General features: G+C 25.5%; 1 protein-coding gene across 1 annotated transcript in view; it reads right to left on the bottom strand.

Moving 5' to 3' along the window:
* The window catches only part of LOC107456154 (tankyrase), a 37,803-nt gene that overhangs the window by 1,442 nt on the left and 20,919 nt on the right, over window positions 1-15,442 (bottom strand). The window contains exons 18-27 of the mRNA XM_016073938.4: window positions 15,083-15,205; window positions 14,054-14,119; window positions 13,088-13,200; window positions 11,566-11,809; window positions 9,490-9,607; window positions 7,045-7,133; window positions 6,858-6,932; window positions 3,605-3,788; window positions 2,711-2,819; window positions 417-573 (exon numbers count right to left, since the gene is read on the bottom strand). Of these exons, the coding sequence (XP_015929424.1) occupies window positions 417-573; window positions 2,711-2,819; window positions 3,605-3,788; window positions 6,858-6,932; window positions 7,045-7,133; window positions 9,490-9,607; window positions 11,566-11,809; window positions 13,088-13,200; window positions 14,054-14,119; window positions 15,083-15,205 (1,278 nt within the window). The remainder of the gene's footprint in view (window positions 1-416; window positions 574-2,710; window positions 2,820-3,604; window positions 3,789-6,857; window positions 6,933-7,044; window positions 7,134-9,489; window positions 9,608-11,565; window positions 11,810-13,087; window positions 13,201-14,053; window positions 14,120-15,082; window positions 15,206-15,442) is intronic.

Here is a 15,442-nt window from a genome sequence, read left to right on the forward strand (position 1 = left end):
TATCATTTGAAATTAAATTCTAATAAATATATCAAACAAATATGAATATTCTATCCAACGTAAAAAAATATTTTGTTCTAAGGAAGTTTCAAAACCTAACCTAGAAATCTCAAAAAACATTGTTGTCCAGCATTTTTTTTTTTTCTTTTTCAATTCTTGGGGTCCAAAAAAACAATTTTTTTCTTTCAAGGAACATCAAAAGACGTTGTCCAATCTTATAGGCAAATTGCATAAAAGAATTATGATTTCTTTCAAATAAATTAATAAATTGTCCCATAATAAATTTTCACATGACATATTTTCTTAACTAGTTTAACTAAATCTTTTAAGCTTAAGAACAAATAATTTATTTAATATCCTTAAATATTTTCAAATGTCAAAAAATTGCAAAAAATGTCAAAAAATTGCCTCCTTACCTGCTCTCCTCTATACACAACATACTCAGGATAGTAAAGCCCACCTACACTGGGTCGACCAATAACAGAATGATGCCCGGGAGGTGCGTGAGCCATTTTCATTGCGCTAAATTGTAAGAAAGACTTGCCAAGAGTTACTCTACAAAACACTAGCTGCCTAAAAGGGAAATAAAAAAATTAAGATTAATTTAAAAATTTGAATAAACAATATTAAATTTTTATATTAATACAGTTAGAAACATATTTAAAATATTTTCAGAACTCATAATCACATAATTTTTTTAACTAAAAAATACTGAGATTGACTTTTAATGCACCTGATGGTAAATTAAAATGAAAAGAAAAACATAGTGCAAAAGTTGAACCAGCATAATTATAAGAATTCACATTTTCATTCACAGTTATTCACATTTCAATTCACTTTTGTTTGAAACAATGTAATTTGTTAATCAGGGGTGATTGTGAGCCCAAGCCAAAAATCCAGAAAATTTCTTGAGTTAAAAAAAAAGTTTAAATTGAAAAAAATTTAAACAAGTTTATTTTTCCATTTTCTCAATATTTCTTAGTTTACTTAAAATATATTCACAATTTTACACATACTTATACCATTTACACATACCTATGATGACCTGGAGAAGTAATTAAAATTTACAAATATGTCTTTTTTTCTTGAGTTTATGATTATAACAACTATTTACTGATAAAAAATGAATATTAATCATGATTATACGCTTATGAAGTATCTCTCTGGCTCTCCTTTACAAACAAATAAAATAAACTGTGTTTTTAAGTTCCACCTTTGAAAACTTGATTTCCGGAAACTTCTGTGATCAATGATTTTTAACGTCTGGACCTTCAATCTCCGGAAACTTCCGGATCACTGTTAGCGAAAAATCCGGAAATCCGGATTTTTTCCGGAGCACAATCAGCCCTGGTTAATGTAATTTTGTTTGAAATAATGTAATAGTATGTAAGAAAAATTTCTGATTAAAAAAACATACATAAATTTTATTTTGTTTGGTTGTTGTTTTGTTGATACATACGTTTGCAATCCTATTTTAAAAAAAATTAAGAAAAAACTTAAGACCGAATGTAAGTGTATGAGAATGTAATACAAGGGTTAGCTCACAAAGGGCACTAAGAGCAATGTCTCAACCTATGGCAACTCTGCCTAAGAACAGAATAGAGTACACTTAGATAGATTTTTTTTGCCACATATCACGATTAAGTAAGATTACGAACCAGTCTGGTTGAGACGCCGTTTATCGAGATGCACATTAGATATGATATGCTGAGATAATGCCATCAGGATCCATTATGAACATACTTCAATTGTAAACCAAATATAAAACTTGAATCATGTTTAAAAAAAAAAAATTAAAAAAGAGCATGCTCATAGCACATAAATAACTTGTAAATTTATTATCAGAACATCTCACAAACAGCAGGAAAATTTTACTCATATTTGAAAAATCCATTAAAGAAAAAGAAGTATAAAGTTTGCTGCATTCTGCTAAGAAAACAAATTTCATAATTAGCTACAAATTTCATCACCAAATGGTGAAGCTGACAAAAAAAAAAAAAATAGGTAATGTTTTTGCTGCTTATCAGACCATTCCCACTTTTTTTCCCAATGCCCGTCTGGGAATGACCTACCTCATACAGACATCTAAAGGGCAGATTTGTTGGCCACTTTTCCAAGGGTACCATATTAGGTGGGAAAATGTTGCTCCTGCAGTAAGGACAGATAATACAGAGAATGAAAGAACATCCGTGCCTTGCCCAGGATTCGAACCCAGAACGTTTCTGATGCAAGTTCCCTGACCCCTACACAGACCATTCGACAGATCATTCCAACAAAAATAATAGCTTGAACATCTTAATTTTGTCCTAAAGCAACCCACCTTTGTTGTTGTGATCACTAGTTATTTTTTAAACATTGTTTTATAGTTTTCACAGTTAACTGTTTCGTTCGCTGATAAACTTAACAATTTCAAAATTTTCTCTAAAAAAAAAAAATAGCAGGCTCCTAAGCAAAAGGCAGAACGTTTTTACCTTAATTTCTTTTTTTGAAATACATGTTTCAAATTGTATGTCATCTTTGACCAACAGTTTGTTTGATTGGTGATTATAATAATCAAGCAAATGCAAAACAGAAAAAATAAAATTTTTATAAAACCTTTAGCAATAAACAATTATTTTATAAATAAAGATCATTGCATCAAACATATTTTTTTTAAAAAAATAGTTTAATCTTTAAAAATGACATAATTTAACTTTAATATAGAACTTACCTGTGGCAAATGTAACATGATCTGTCCTTGTGGAGAGGGCATCCAGTGCCACCTCCAATTCCATAAACATACTGGTTGCTTTTTGAAGAATTTTCAGCAAAGTAAATTCCTGCAAAAGTATTAACGAATCATTTAAAATAACACAATTAAAATACATAAAATATAACTGTTGATAATACATGTAAAAATACATATCAGTGATTAAGCTTACTCACTACAGTGCATCAAATATGTCAGAAATTATACAGGGCACAAAAAAAAAGGTTACGATACTTCCCCAAGAAGGGTAACTTCAACATTCCAAAAATAGAAAAGAAAGGGGAGGAAAGCAAATCTACAGGTTTGCAGGCAAAAGTAAACAAACTTTTTTTTCTGTATTATAGCAAATGGAGAAAATAATTTTGATATGGAAATTTTTTTTAATTCTGTGTTAATTTTTTATTACTGAATTAATTAATAATCACAATTTTTTTAATCATAAAGTCATTATTTTTATAAATATTTTAAAAATAAAGATTTAAATTATGATAAATGGAGACAGTTTTTATTTTTAAAAAAAAAGGACCCAAAAGAACCCAAGAAATTTTCAAAGACTACAGAATCACTGATATATGAATATGATAAATTTATAAAAAATTATCAAATATATATATATATATNTAGTTTTAGTTTCACAGTTTTAACAATTTGACAAACTGAAAGAGAATTCTTTTTACAACTTTTTTTTAAATAAAAAGTTATTTTTTTGGCAAGATTTTATATTATATATATGTTTTTTGCTTGAGATAGAAATAATTGTCATTATTGATATTAATTATTTAAATTTATATGTATGAAAAAAAGAGCAACTGAAATTTTATAATTTGAAAAGAATCTAAGTAAATAAAAACATACCTGCTCCAAACATTCCACCAATGTAGGCATGACGTTCATCAAAACCTTTTTGTACTATCGCATTTATGAAGGGGGAACCATGAAACAACATACGCTCATTAGCCTGGTTATGATTCTCTTCACTAACTTCTTTACGCCTATGACAATACTTCTCCCATAATTTTCTGTTACGTACCTTTTGAATCTAAACAAATAACCACAGTTTTCAACTAATACAAAAGAATCAAATTTTGTAGTTTAAATTATTAAAATGAGCTGAGTTAATAGATACAAAATGGAAAATGATTAATTGAGAAAAATGTCACATATTCCACTTCCAGATACATCAACTGATTCAACTAAGATTTTTTCTTCTGATCCCCCTGGCAGAGTTGTGGTGACATTGTCGCAAAACTTTACCGAGTTCTGGCAGAAAGATTTTTCCTTTGGAAAGTAAAAAATTTAGCTTCTCTTTCCTGCAGAAATTTTTGAAAGATTTTATCTTTTCTTCAGAATTATATTCAAAAGATGCCTTTCTCGCAAATCGGAGTGGAAAAAAATACTTATGATTTTTCCATTCTCATTTGAGAATAATGAAGAAAAAAAAAAATTTTCTTTCTATTTTTTCAAGCAGTTATTACTACTGATTTCCACATAGCTTTTAAAATCCGATATTTTTAATACTATATTATTTATTACAACTGAATCTCAAAATGAAAACACACATTTAGTAACCCTTTTTGATGAGTCCAATTCGTGTGAGTTCGCCGTCGATCTCTTTTTTCGGTAGTTACTGCAACAGATTTCATGATCTTTATTATTTTTTTAGCGTGATGATGAATTTCAAACTGTGAAAAAGGAAATAATTAGTGTTATATCTTCCTACAAAATGTGGGAATATCGCTCATTTTAAAAAAAATTTTCCTTTGATCTGATTTTTTTATTTATTAATTTTTTGAAGTTAACGCGTCTCCTACTTTAAATTAACAACATGTATATTTGCTATTTTTAAGTATCTTGCAGAAAGATATTAGTATTAGAGAGGTATGTCGCAGAAAGCACGAAAAAATTTTGCCACAGGGCCTCTGATAAAAAAAAAATTATGATTAACAATTTTATTTTGTTAAGAATGTTATTTTTTTAAAATGTTATTTGTTATTTTTAAGTATTTTGCAGAAAGATATTGGTATTCGAGAGGTATGTCGCAAAAAGCACTAAAAGATTTTGCCACAGGGCTTGTTAAAAAAATTTATAATTAAAAATGATATTTTGTTAAGAATCTAAATTGAAATTAAGCATAAAATAAAAATAATAAAAACGTGTTCAAGAGAAGTCTAAATAAAAGCACTCACATAAAACAAAAATTTTAAAATTTGTTTGAAATATGTTATGCAAATAAAACATAGGGTTGAAACTTAGCTAAAAATGCGAATTTACTAAATGTGAGCTAAAAATAATAAGCTACCTAAATATTATCCTCAAAAACTAATAGCAGCCAATACACATTTTTCAGCAATCTAAATGTTAAAATGCTTGCAATAACAATAATATCAATGCTTGAAAATTGTATTCTTTAACCTACAGCTTACTTCTTTAAAAACTATATACTTTTATAGATTAACTTATGCTTATTATATATAATAACTTATTCTTATTTCTCAGCAAATTTTTGTTTAAAAAATAGATAAAACAAAAAAGTTTTTGCATTAAAAAAGTAAAATGCTATTTTGCTACACATTTGAGTGAAAAACTAGAACGAGAGAATGTACTTTCTGCTCTGGAGCACAAAATTAATTTTGCCATTGTAAAAAAAAAAAAATAAAATCAAAACATTCATACATTTTAATAAATTAGATTATTAAAATTATATTTATTTATACTGCATATTTGTATTACAATAAGCTTTATTTTATCACACTAGGGACAAGCTTAAAGTTAGTTTCTCATTTAAAGAAAAATTCCACTACCAACAACATGTCATTTTAATTAACAATTTTATTAAGCTCTAATGTACAACACATTCTAAGAGATTTTTATAACTGACGGCCATTCCTTCAAAATCCGATTCCCAAAAAAAATTTAATTCTTACCAAAGCTTTTGTGTTTTTTCAGAAGATGTCCAACACCTATGCAAAAGCTAAATATGTGCCAAAAAAAGTTAATCTTTAATATTTTTTTCCAGAGAAGTGAATAGATCCTAATGAGTATTCTAATTTTTGTACAATAAGACATTCCATGCAAAAATCACACTCAATTTTCTTTCAGTTTAGTTACTTTTATTTCATTTCTTCTAACTAAAATCACATAATTCTGCTCGTACTAGAGTTCACCCTAGGAATAAAAAAGGGCACGGTGCTTCCTCACAGAAAAAAGCACTTTAAATATTGAAAGGACACACACTTACCACTGTTAAAATATATTAAAATATGTATTATTATGCAATAACTAAATTTGATTCTCTATTTTTAAATAACCCTCTTATACTATTTTATGTGTATAATTCACAAAGAAATTCTCACCCATTATCAAAATAACAGAAAATTTTGAAGCTTTTGAACAATAATTAAAAGCAAGTTAAAAAACTATCTCTATGAATAAATTTTCTTCAACAAAAAAAAAAAAAAAAAAAAAAAAAAAAAAAAAAAAAAAAAAAAAGGATTAATTGATAAATAACTTGAAAGCTTTTTGAACTTTTAATTTATTTCTTGAGCTTTTTGAATTTCAACTTTTTAAACTGAAAATTATAAGAAAATAAACATTTAAAGGAGCATTTTTTAATAAAAGGTATTTATTAAAAAAATAATGGTAAAATTTAAAATCCCTAAAACACTCATTGATATACCCCACCACCACCAAATAAAAGATTAAAATATCTCAAGGACCAAATATCATGCAAATTTTAACTACAAAACTAGAACACATTTAAAAAAAATCTTACCAGAGTGAAGCAATGGAATAAAAAATTGAAGTTAAATAATTATAAACAGCTAAATAAATTGGAAGTGAACTTTTCATTAAAAAAGGTGGTAAAGAAAACAATATTTTTCTGGAAAAAAAGTCAGTAATTTTATGAGCGGAAACTTATTTTTACAAAAAGAAGGAGGGTGTATTTATCGGGATCAAAAGACAGGCGGGAGGGCCTTCCTTCTAAAAACACTTAGGGAGAACACTACTTAAAAAAACAATAGGTATTGAATATATTGAACATGAATACTGAATATGCACAGAATCTGAAATTTTGGTGAAAACCTGATAGTATGGTAAATATTCTTACTTTTAAAATGTTATATCTCATGAAAACTCCACCAGCATGCCCATTGTCTCTATGTTCTCTTATAGTGGCTTGCATCTGTTTTTAAAATGCAAAAATACATTAATGAAAGTTGAAAAAACATATGTATATTAATAAAAATTCAAAATTATGCAAATAATTATGACAATACTTTAAAAAAAAAACTTACTTCTTCTTCTACTGCTTGATACTCTTTATCTTCTAAAGTGAGTTCAACAAGTACAGTTCCAGGCTTATTAGGCATAAAAGTTGATGCATCTGATTTAAGAAAAAAAGGTAAAAAATTAAATGCAATAATAATGAGTACAAAATTAAACAAATATTTTTAAAAAAACATTTCATTGAAATAATTTTAGACTAAGATTTGTCAATATTTGTTATAATAAAATCTATCTCAGTAAAATTCTATCAAAATTCTCTTAGAAACACATAAATTTATAAAATAGTAAAAAGACAGAAGCTTATTTTCATAATTTTGTCTAACAACAAAGTAGTTCGGGCAAACAGGAAATTTTAAATGTTAATTTTGGCAATACTGTAGCTTCAGTAATTGTTTGAAATATGTTGCCATACAACGTTCATGCAGTTAGAATGGGATTATGTGTCACTTCACATAACAGTAACATTCTTCGTCCTTTTCAAAGCAATGTGTACCACACGCATTCTTTAATTATAAATGAACTGAATTATAAATGAAAAAATAAAAAACTAAAGGAAAAGACTTCATGTATTAATTACAATATCAAGGCATAAATTTATAACAATGCTAAAAAAATATAAGTGTCTTATTGCATGGTTTATTAAAAAGGAATATAAATTAATAAAATAAAAAAAATTTTATTTATGAAAATTATATACTGTTTAAACAGATCACTAAATTAATTGTGTCCTTCTTACACAATAATAGCATTAAACAATTAGTGCTTAATATAGCAATGGAGTGAAAAATCCATAAATTCATTTTTCTATGAAGAAATATATTCTTTGAGGAGATGAATTAATGAGTTCTATAAAAAAATAAATTTTTCAGGTCTTATGTAATAAATTACACTATGCAAATACTAAAATATTTCTTAAATAGTTAAAAGGAATAATACTGAATATGATCTAAAAGCAGTTTTTAAACTTTCACCACAATTACTTAAAGAATTCAATTCTTTAATTGAAATTTTAAAAAAAAATCTAAAAAAATATGAATCACATCACGAAATCATGTATCAGAAAAGAAAAATTATATTCTAAATTTAAATTATTTAGCGTCATACTTATTAATAAGCATTTATAATTCAGCAACTTTTCTTGTTTATTGGAACTATAATTTATTTTTATGAGCACTTAGAATATTACATTAATGTTAGGGATGTAATAAATATTTGACCACTATTTGGCCGTTTTGCTGAATATTTGACTAAGTATTTTTTGGAAAAGTATTTTTCAACAAAGGTGTTTTTTTGTGGGGAATTTGAATAGATTTAATAAAGAATAATCTAACATCGTTATTTTTGCTATACATTATTATAAATAGTTTTTACACATATTTGTTAAGTTCTAAAAATTTTTAATTTATGTTCTGAAAGACAAATGGAAAAGGGAAACTTGAAGAATCGAAACTAGATTACTTTATACTTAACCATAAGTTTTGTACTACTGTTTTCTTTATTTTTTTTATTATATACAGACAATTCTATTTTTTCCTTCTATCAGTATTTTCGTAAAACAAAGCATTTTTTATAAAGAGTGTTTCTAATTAATGTTATTCTTTTATGGTTATAGTTTTATAAAATATATGGCAAACTGAAAAAGCTAGATTTTTAATGTTTACATTTTTTGTTTAAAAACTAAGAAACACTTTTACTTTAGATTATGTCTAGCTTTTTTGTTTTTAAAAATTTTTGTTTTTATAAACATTTCTATTATGGTGCAGCATTTAAGAGTGTCTCAATTAGACTATGTTCTTCACTTTTTTCTTGAAAATACAGTAATTGAAAAACAGAGATATTTAGCTTTAGATCTTAATTTTTGAAAAAAATTTTAATTTTCTTTTAAAAATTAAGATCAATGTCTGTTCTGCTTTTGTATATGATTTTTTTTATTGACACTTTTATGAAAGCAGTGCATTTTTAAAAGAGTTTCTGATAGACTATATCTCTTTTAATGCTTCATGGATAATTTGTTTCTTTTTTTGTAAAATATTTTTAGCATTAAAGATTTGTTTTAAAAATTAAGAGGATATTTTTTCTATTTCCTTTTTCTTTTCTTCAACTTTAGTTTTAATTTATCTTAAATATTTCTAATTATCTTTATGATCTTAAATATTTCTATTATAGTTTTTTTTTTTTTCATTTACCTCATAACAATAATGTAGTTAAATTTTGATAATTTTTTAGTAATGGCTGAAGTTATTTATATATAAAACTAGCTATACTTATTTAGATAGATATATATATAAAAAAATCCTTAATATTTCTGAATGATTTTTCTTTTTTTAAAAGAATGTTGATAATAGGCAGCTAAATAATCAGTTGATTGTTTTGGCTGAATATTCGTCCAAATCACTATTTGCTACATTAATAATTAATATCATTTATGATATTAATTTCAACAGTATACTTACTATGACCAGTATACAGTTTCTCAATGCCTTTGAGAAGTTTGTGCCTATGTCCATATGCATTAATTCCTATTTGCTTTAATTCTTCATGGCCCATTTCAGCCAGAATGTCTAAAGATATCTAGAAAATATTTAAACAATAAAAAATTTGGCAACTTAAATTAAATAAATAACACAATATATAATTTAGTATTGATACTTATATAAATATAAGTTTCGTGTTAAAAAAAATACCAGATTAATCTTTTTACTAACTAACTCCCTGGCATTACAGTCCATGTTGGACCATGGCCTTACTAACAATTTTCCTCCAAAGTCGCCTGTCTCTAGCTCTTTGTTTCCAGTTTCGGACTTTTAGAGTTAATATTTTTATAATTAAAACAATTATTTACGCCACAAATAATATTTTAAGTTTGACCATTAATTAATAATAAATTAAATGTATTTACATGAATTGAATGCTTAGATATTAATTATATGAAACAAATTATTATATTGATAAAAATATTTAAAAAAATTCAATGGAAATTTATTATAAATGCATTTTAAAAATAAGAATATAATCAAACATTAAATATTAAAATAATTGTTAATAAGTTATTAGAATAAAAACTAGGATAAAGCACAAAAAAATTTTAATGTTTATCAGAGCAATGAAATTATACAAAATTCAAAATGATATTAATTTAAATCTAAATTTGAAGAACTAGAAAAATTTTGATTTACTACTACAGAGATTTCCTTTTTGACTAAGAAGGTTAGGAAATACTTGGAACAATATTTTATTTCAGCTATTTACTTCAACTTTCAATTAACTATTGTATAAAAAAGAATCAGTACAAAAATGAATCAATTGATCAAAAATGAATCAATAAATCAGTTGATAAATAAATCACATAAACAGTAAACTGAATGCATTAGTAATTTTTCAATCTGCTAATTTATTTATACATTGGCGATTTCACTAATTTGTTGACACCCTGATTTATTGATTTGCTGACTATTTGCCTGACTGATTTACTGCTTTATTACTTTTACACACTGATTCGAAAGTTCATTTATTCATTGACATATTAATCTGTTTATTTGGTGGTTCATTGATTTTTAATTTATTAATTGATTTGCTTATTTATCAATTCTCCCATTCATTTATTCACCGATTCATCAATTTGCTAATTTGCTGTTTCACTGATTTATTCACTGATCCTATTATTCGTTTTATTTTTCACATTGAAATCAATTAAATATGTTATTCTGTTATTTACTGAGAAAGAGCATGTTATAACTGAAAATTACAGAAACCACTTGATATAAAAAATTTTTTAGGGCTTTCCTAACTTTCATAGTAAATGTGCATAATTACAGAAGCTAAAAACTGTGCATAAAAACAGATTATGGCTATTAGAGATTAAAATATATAGATCATATGTTTCCTTGAACAGCTGAATCAGCTATTAAAAGATGATATGCATAAAATTAAAATATTTATTACCTTAATCTTAGAAACTGAGCCCATTTCCATTAAAAAAGCAGCATTATTTCTGGTTTATAAGTCAACTTTTTACTCCCTTAAATTGTAATATTTTGCATTTTTACTGTTAATTTATAGAAATAACACAGGTATTTATTCCTAAAATAAGACAATAAGCATAAAAAAAACTTCTACATAAAGCTAAATACAAACATAAAAAAGTAGTCAAACTTTTACAGGGCCATGTAAGTTTTTAATTTTTATTCTTCAAATAGATAAAATATCAATAATTCATCAGAATCAGATCATCAGAAGACTAAACAACCATTGATTGAGAGTGAAAGAGTAAAAATGAATTCAGAGCAAAAATTTAGAATTGTGTTATTAAATTATTATACAGAGTTTTTTTTTATAATCAATTTATATCGTAGAAAAAATGGAATTTTATGTTTGGTTATAAATTTGTGTTTAGCAAGTGTAATTTCAGTATTTAACTTACACAACAAGCCCACCATTTTGAATTTAAAAGCAGAGGATCAATATACACACTGGAAAACACAATATGTATTTAGAAATTATAATTATGCGTATTTATGAAGTATTATTACTTGTTCTTTTTCGAATGTTTCTGTCAAATGTTCCATGCCAAGACTCATCAGAAAACCAGTTATGCCTACATTCTGCATTGTAGGATCTGGAGCCTCAGCTTTGTCAAAGTCAACACAGCCATCACCATGTTGAGAGCCTGATGATGTGGCTATAGGTGACAGTTTTTGAGAAGGAAAAAGATTGAGAGGGGAAACTGGAATGTCATTTTCTAACACAACTGTCACTGGAGAGACGGTAGGAATACTGAAAACAGAAGAAAGATGCTTTTAAAAAGATAATACAAATTTTATAACTTATATACTTCTAAAATCAAGCTATTTCATCTTCCTTTTTTTTTTGTAAGGACTTAAATATTTTTATTACTCATTCCCCAATTTTTAATTACTAACATCTCAAATCATTTAACCTTTGACATAAATCGGAGAATGGTATCCTTTCTATATATTTTTTCTGGTGCTCTAGTTACAAGCATTGGTATATTTTAATGCTAAAAAATAGCCTAACAGTTACTAAAAAGAACTGTTAGATTCTCATAATAATATTAGTTAGAAAATATTAAAAAAATAGAAAGTAGTTTGAATTTTTTTCTTTTATTCATATTCAAAAATTTATCAATAATTGATTTCGAAATAATTCATATAATGAATAACAGTTTCTTTTAGGTCTAAACTGAAAATAAGTAAAAATTTGAAAAATTATTGATTAGAAGTGAGCCATGTTTGGAAGATTTTACTTTTAAGGTAGAAAAAGACACTGGTGTTTTGTGCTGTATTTGATATCCATAAATATGATATTTTTCACTTATTTTGACCTAAATTACTACGAAATAATGAAAAAAGTATGAAAAATATGTGTAATAAAATTCTGCATCAAAGCACTAAAAGCATGATTTATGCTTTAAGTGCTTTGATGCAGTTTATTAATCTGCATCAAAGTATGCAGTTATGAAAATATAGTTGCGATCAAAATCAGAAAATGCAGTAAGTATGCAGTTTGATGCAGTTATTAAACTGCATTAGTACCAGTTTATTAAACTGGTACAAAAATTTGTTCCTAACTTATTTCAATAAGAAAAGCAATCAAAATAAATTTTTAATTGTATGAAAATAGGTCTCAAGAATATTATAAGAAAAACCTTGCTGCCTTAAAAAAAAACCTTAAAAAAAAATTTATGAAAAATAAGCAAGTTATCCATCAAAATAATACAAAAAGTTAAAAAAAAACAATTTCAATTTATTTTGTGTAAATAAACTTAATTTCAAAGATAATTCAGCAATAATTTAGTTAAAGCTAAAATGTTTAATGAAACATAATTAACTTTCTCAGACTTATGTTTTATAGGTTTCTTTAATATGTATGTTATTTTATTGATTACTAAAATCGTTTTGAAGATTAAATTTATTATATTGTTACGCAAAGTAAATTTTTCATGTTCAATTCGTTAAAGTAAGAGTTATTGAAAATATATGTAACATCATATGTAATATCATAAATAAAAAAATATATTAAAAAATAACATACCTAGAAGATGGAATTACAGGTATCACAGATGCTCCGATTGCACTACTTTTAGCTGAAGGTGGCAAAGAAGAAGGAGGCATTGCATCTACTAACAAGCACTTAACATCCTCAGCCTAATAAAAGTTTAAGAACAAATTAACTTAAATAGAACCTAGTACATATCATCATGAGAATTTTAAAACTTATACAAAACAAAAAATAGTTCAAATTATCACATAAATTATAAATTGATGATATTTTTAGTCACACAAATTGTTTATTTAGGGTTATCCTAATCATTACTTAATCATTGTAATTTTTTTGTGGATAATTTTGATGCAACTCTCTTCATTGTTATATGTTATATAATAAATATTACAATATTTCCTGAACAGAAAAAGCAAAATTTTAAAGGAAAAAAATCTTTGTTTCGGAACAAAACAAAAAAACATCACTGTCAAAACTAAACTGTCACAATGTTTGGTAAAAATATGTGAAATAATTTATCAGGAAGTAATCTTAATATTGTATCGAAAAATAGCAGGAAAAAAACTGACATTTAATTTTTTATTCCCATCTTTCCCAACTAATACAAATGCTGGAAAAGCTGCATGTTATGATGAACTAAATATAATTTTTTAAAAATCAGAAACCTGCATTACAATCTTTATTTAAAATAGCAAAAAAAAAAAAATATATATATATATATATGCAAAATTAGCTTCACATAAGACTTAATATTTTACTAGTTGCAACCAAAATTAGATATTTAGTTAAGAATAAAAAAGTACTTTTAAAAACTTAAAATAATCTGAAAGATATATAGTTTTTTTTAATAAACAGCAGTCATCAAAATAATAATATTTATCAAAATTATAATATTAATTTGTTAATGCTTAAATTTAATTATCAAAATTCATAACATTCTTATTTTCCAAATCAATTAAAATAATAAAAAAGCATAACAATATTTTTAAGAAAACTTACAGTAGTCAAGTCATATGGAGTTTGCCCTTCATGATTCTTCATGGTTGGATCAGCCCCATGAGCTAACTATAAAAATAAAAAAGGATATTTAGCATCACAAACTAAATTGCTCATATGAAATCATTTAACAATTCTGAACAAAATAAAAGGCAAAATCAGTTCGAAAAGTAGATGGGTCAATTTTTAATAGTAAATAACACAGATTTCATCTATAAGCAAGCTTTTATGGAATGTAGAAAATGTCTAAAAACAAAATATTGTGTCATTTATTTAAGAATATTATTATTACTATAAAATGTCAAAGCCAAAATTATAAATTTTTTAAGCATTTAAAAGTTCTAAAATTCAAATTCTCTAAATTTAATCTTAATATACATTTATATAAAATAAAAAAAAATTAAATAACACACATTAGCCAACACTGAAAAACAGAAAGTTGAGAAAATTATTGCAAAAACATACATAAAACTTTTTTTAGTATTGAACAATTAATTTATTACATTTTATTGATTCATTAAATTTTATTTTACAGATAGGCACACACAGTGACAGACCACCCTTTATACTCCCTCTTTAAGATATTATTTCTTAAGTACCATTGTTTAAGATAATGCTAAAGCGTGAAAAACCATTCATGACAAATTCTAAATTTACCATGAAACTAACTATGAAATTTTAAAAGCTGGAAAAAAAAATATTTCTGCCATAACTTATTGCTATTTAGAGATTTTGAAAACAGTTTTTCAGCCTCTGAAACTTCAAGGTATACATAAACTAACTCTTCTCTTAACTTTAAATTGTAAAATATCAATGGAGATGAAACAAAATTTGCTATGAAATGTTCCTCCTGCGATATAGCATTCTCTGAAGCCGCTTTTAAAGGATTAAAATATTAGAATTTTTTAAGCTCATTTAAGATTGTTTTACTTTTATTAATTTTAATATCTAAAAGAACATTTTTTTAATAATACTGTGACAAAACAAAATTTAAAAAACAATAAAAAGTGTTATTTTTAATGAAGAACTTACTAGCAAGGCACATAATTGAGTTCTGCCCTTCTGGGCAGCTTCGTGTAGAGGTGTGAAGCCCCATCTGTCAGTAGCATTGACCACAGTGTTGTATTTAATAAGAAGGGCTGCAATATCTAAATGCTAAAAAGAGAAATAAAATATGAAAAAAACTCCAAAGCACACCAAATTTACATAAATAGTATATTCATAAAGAAACATTTCTCTTGATTCAAAAAAACAAAAAAGTCTGAAATTTTTCCTCATTAATCAACAATTATGAATTTGAAGAGGTGTATTTTAAATAAAGTACTATAAAGTACGTACAAGTAAAAATAATTAGCATGACTAACACGCCTGATCAGCGATCACAAGTATATC

The sequence above is a fragment of the Parasteatoda tepidariorum genome, chromosome 10, assembly GCF_043381705.1.
Source record: "Parasteatoda tepidariorum isolate YZ-2023 chromosome 10, CAS_Ptep_4.0, whole genome shotgun sequence".
Classification (NCBI taxonomy): domain Eukaryota; kingdom Metazoa; phylum Arthropoda; class Arachnida; order Araneae; family Theridiidae; genus Parasteatoda; species Parasteatoda tepidariorum.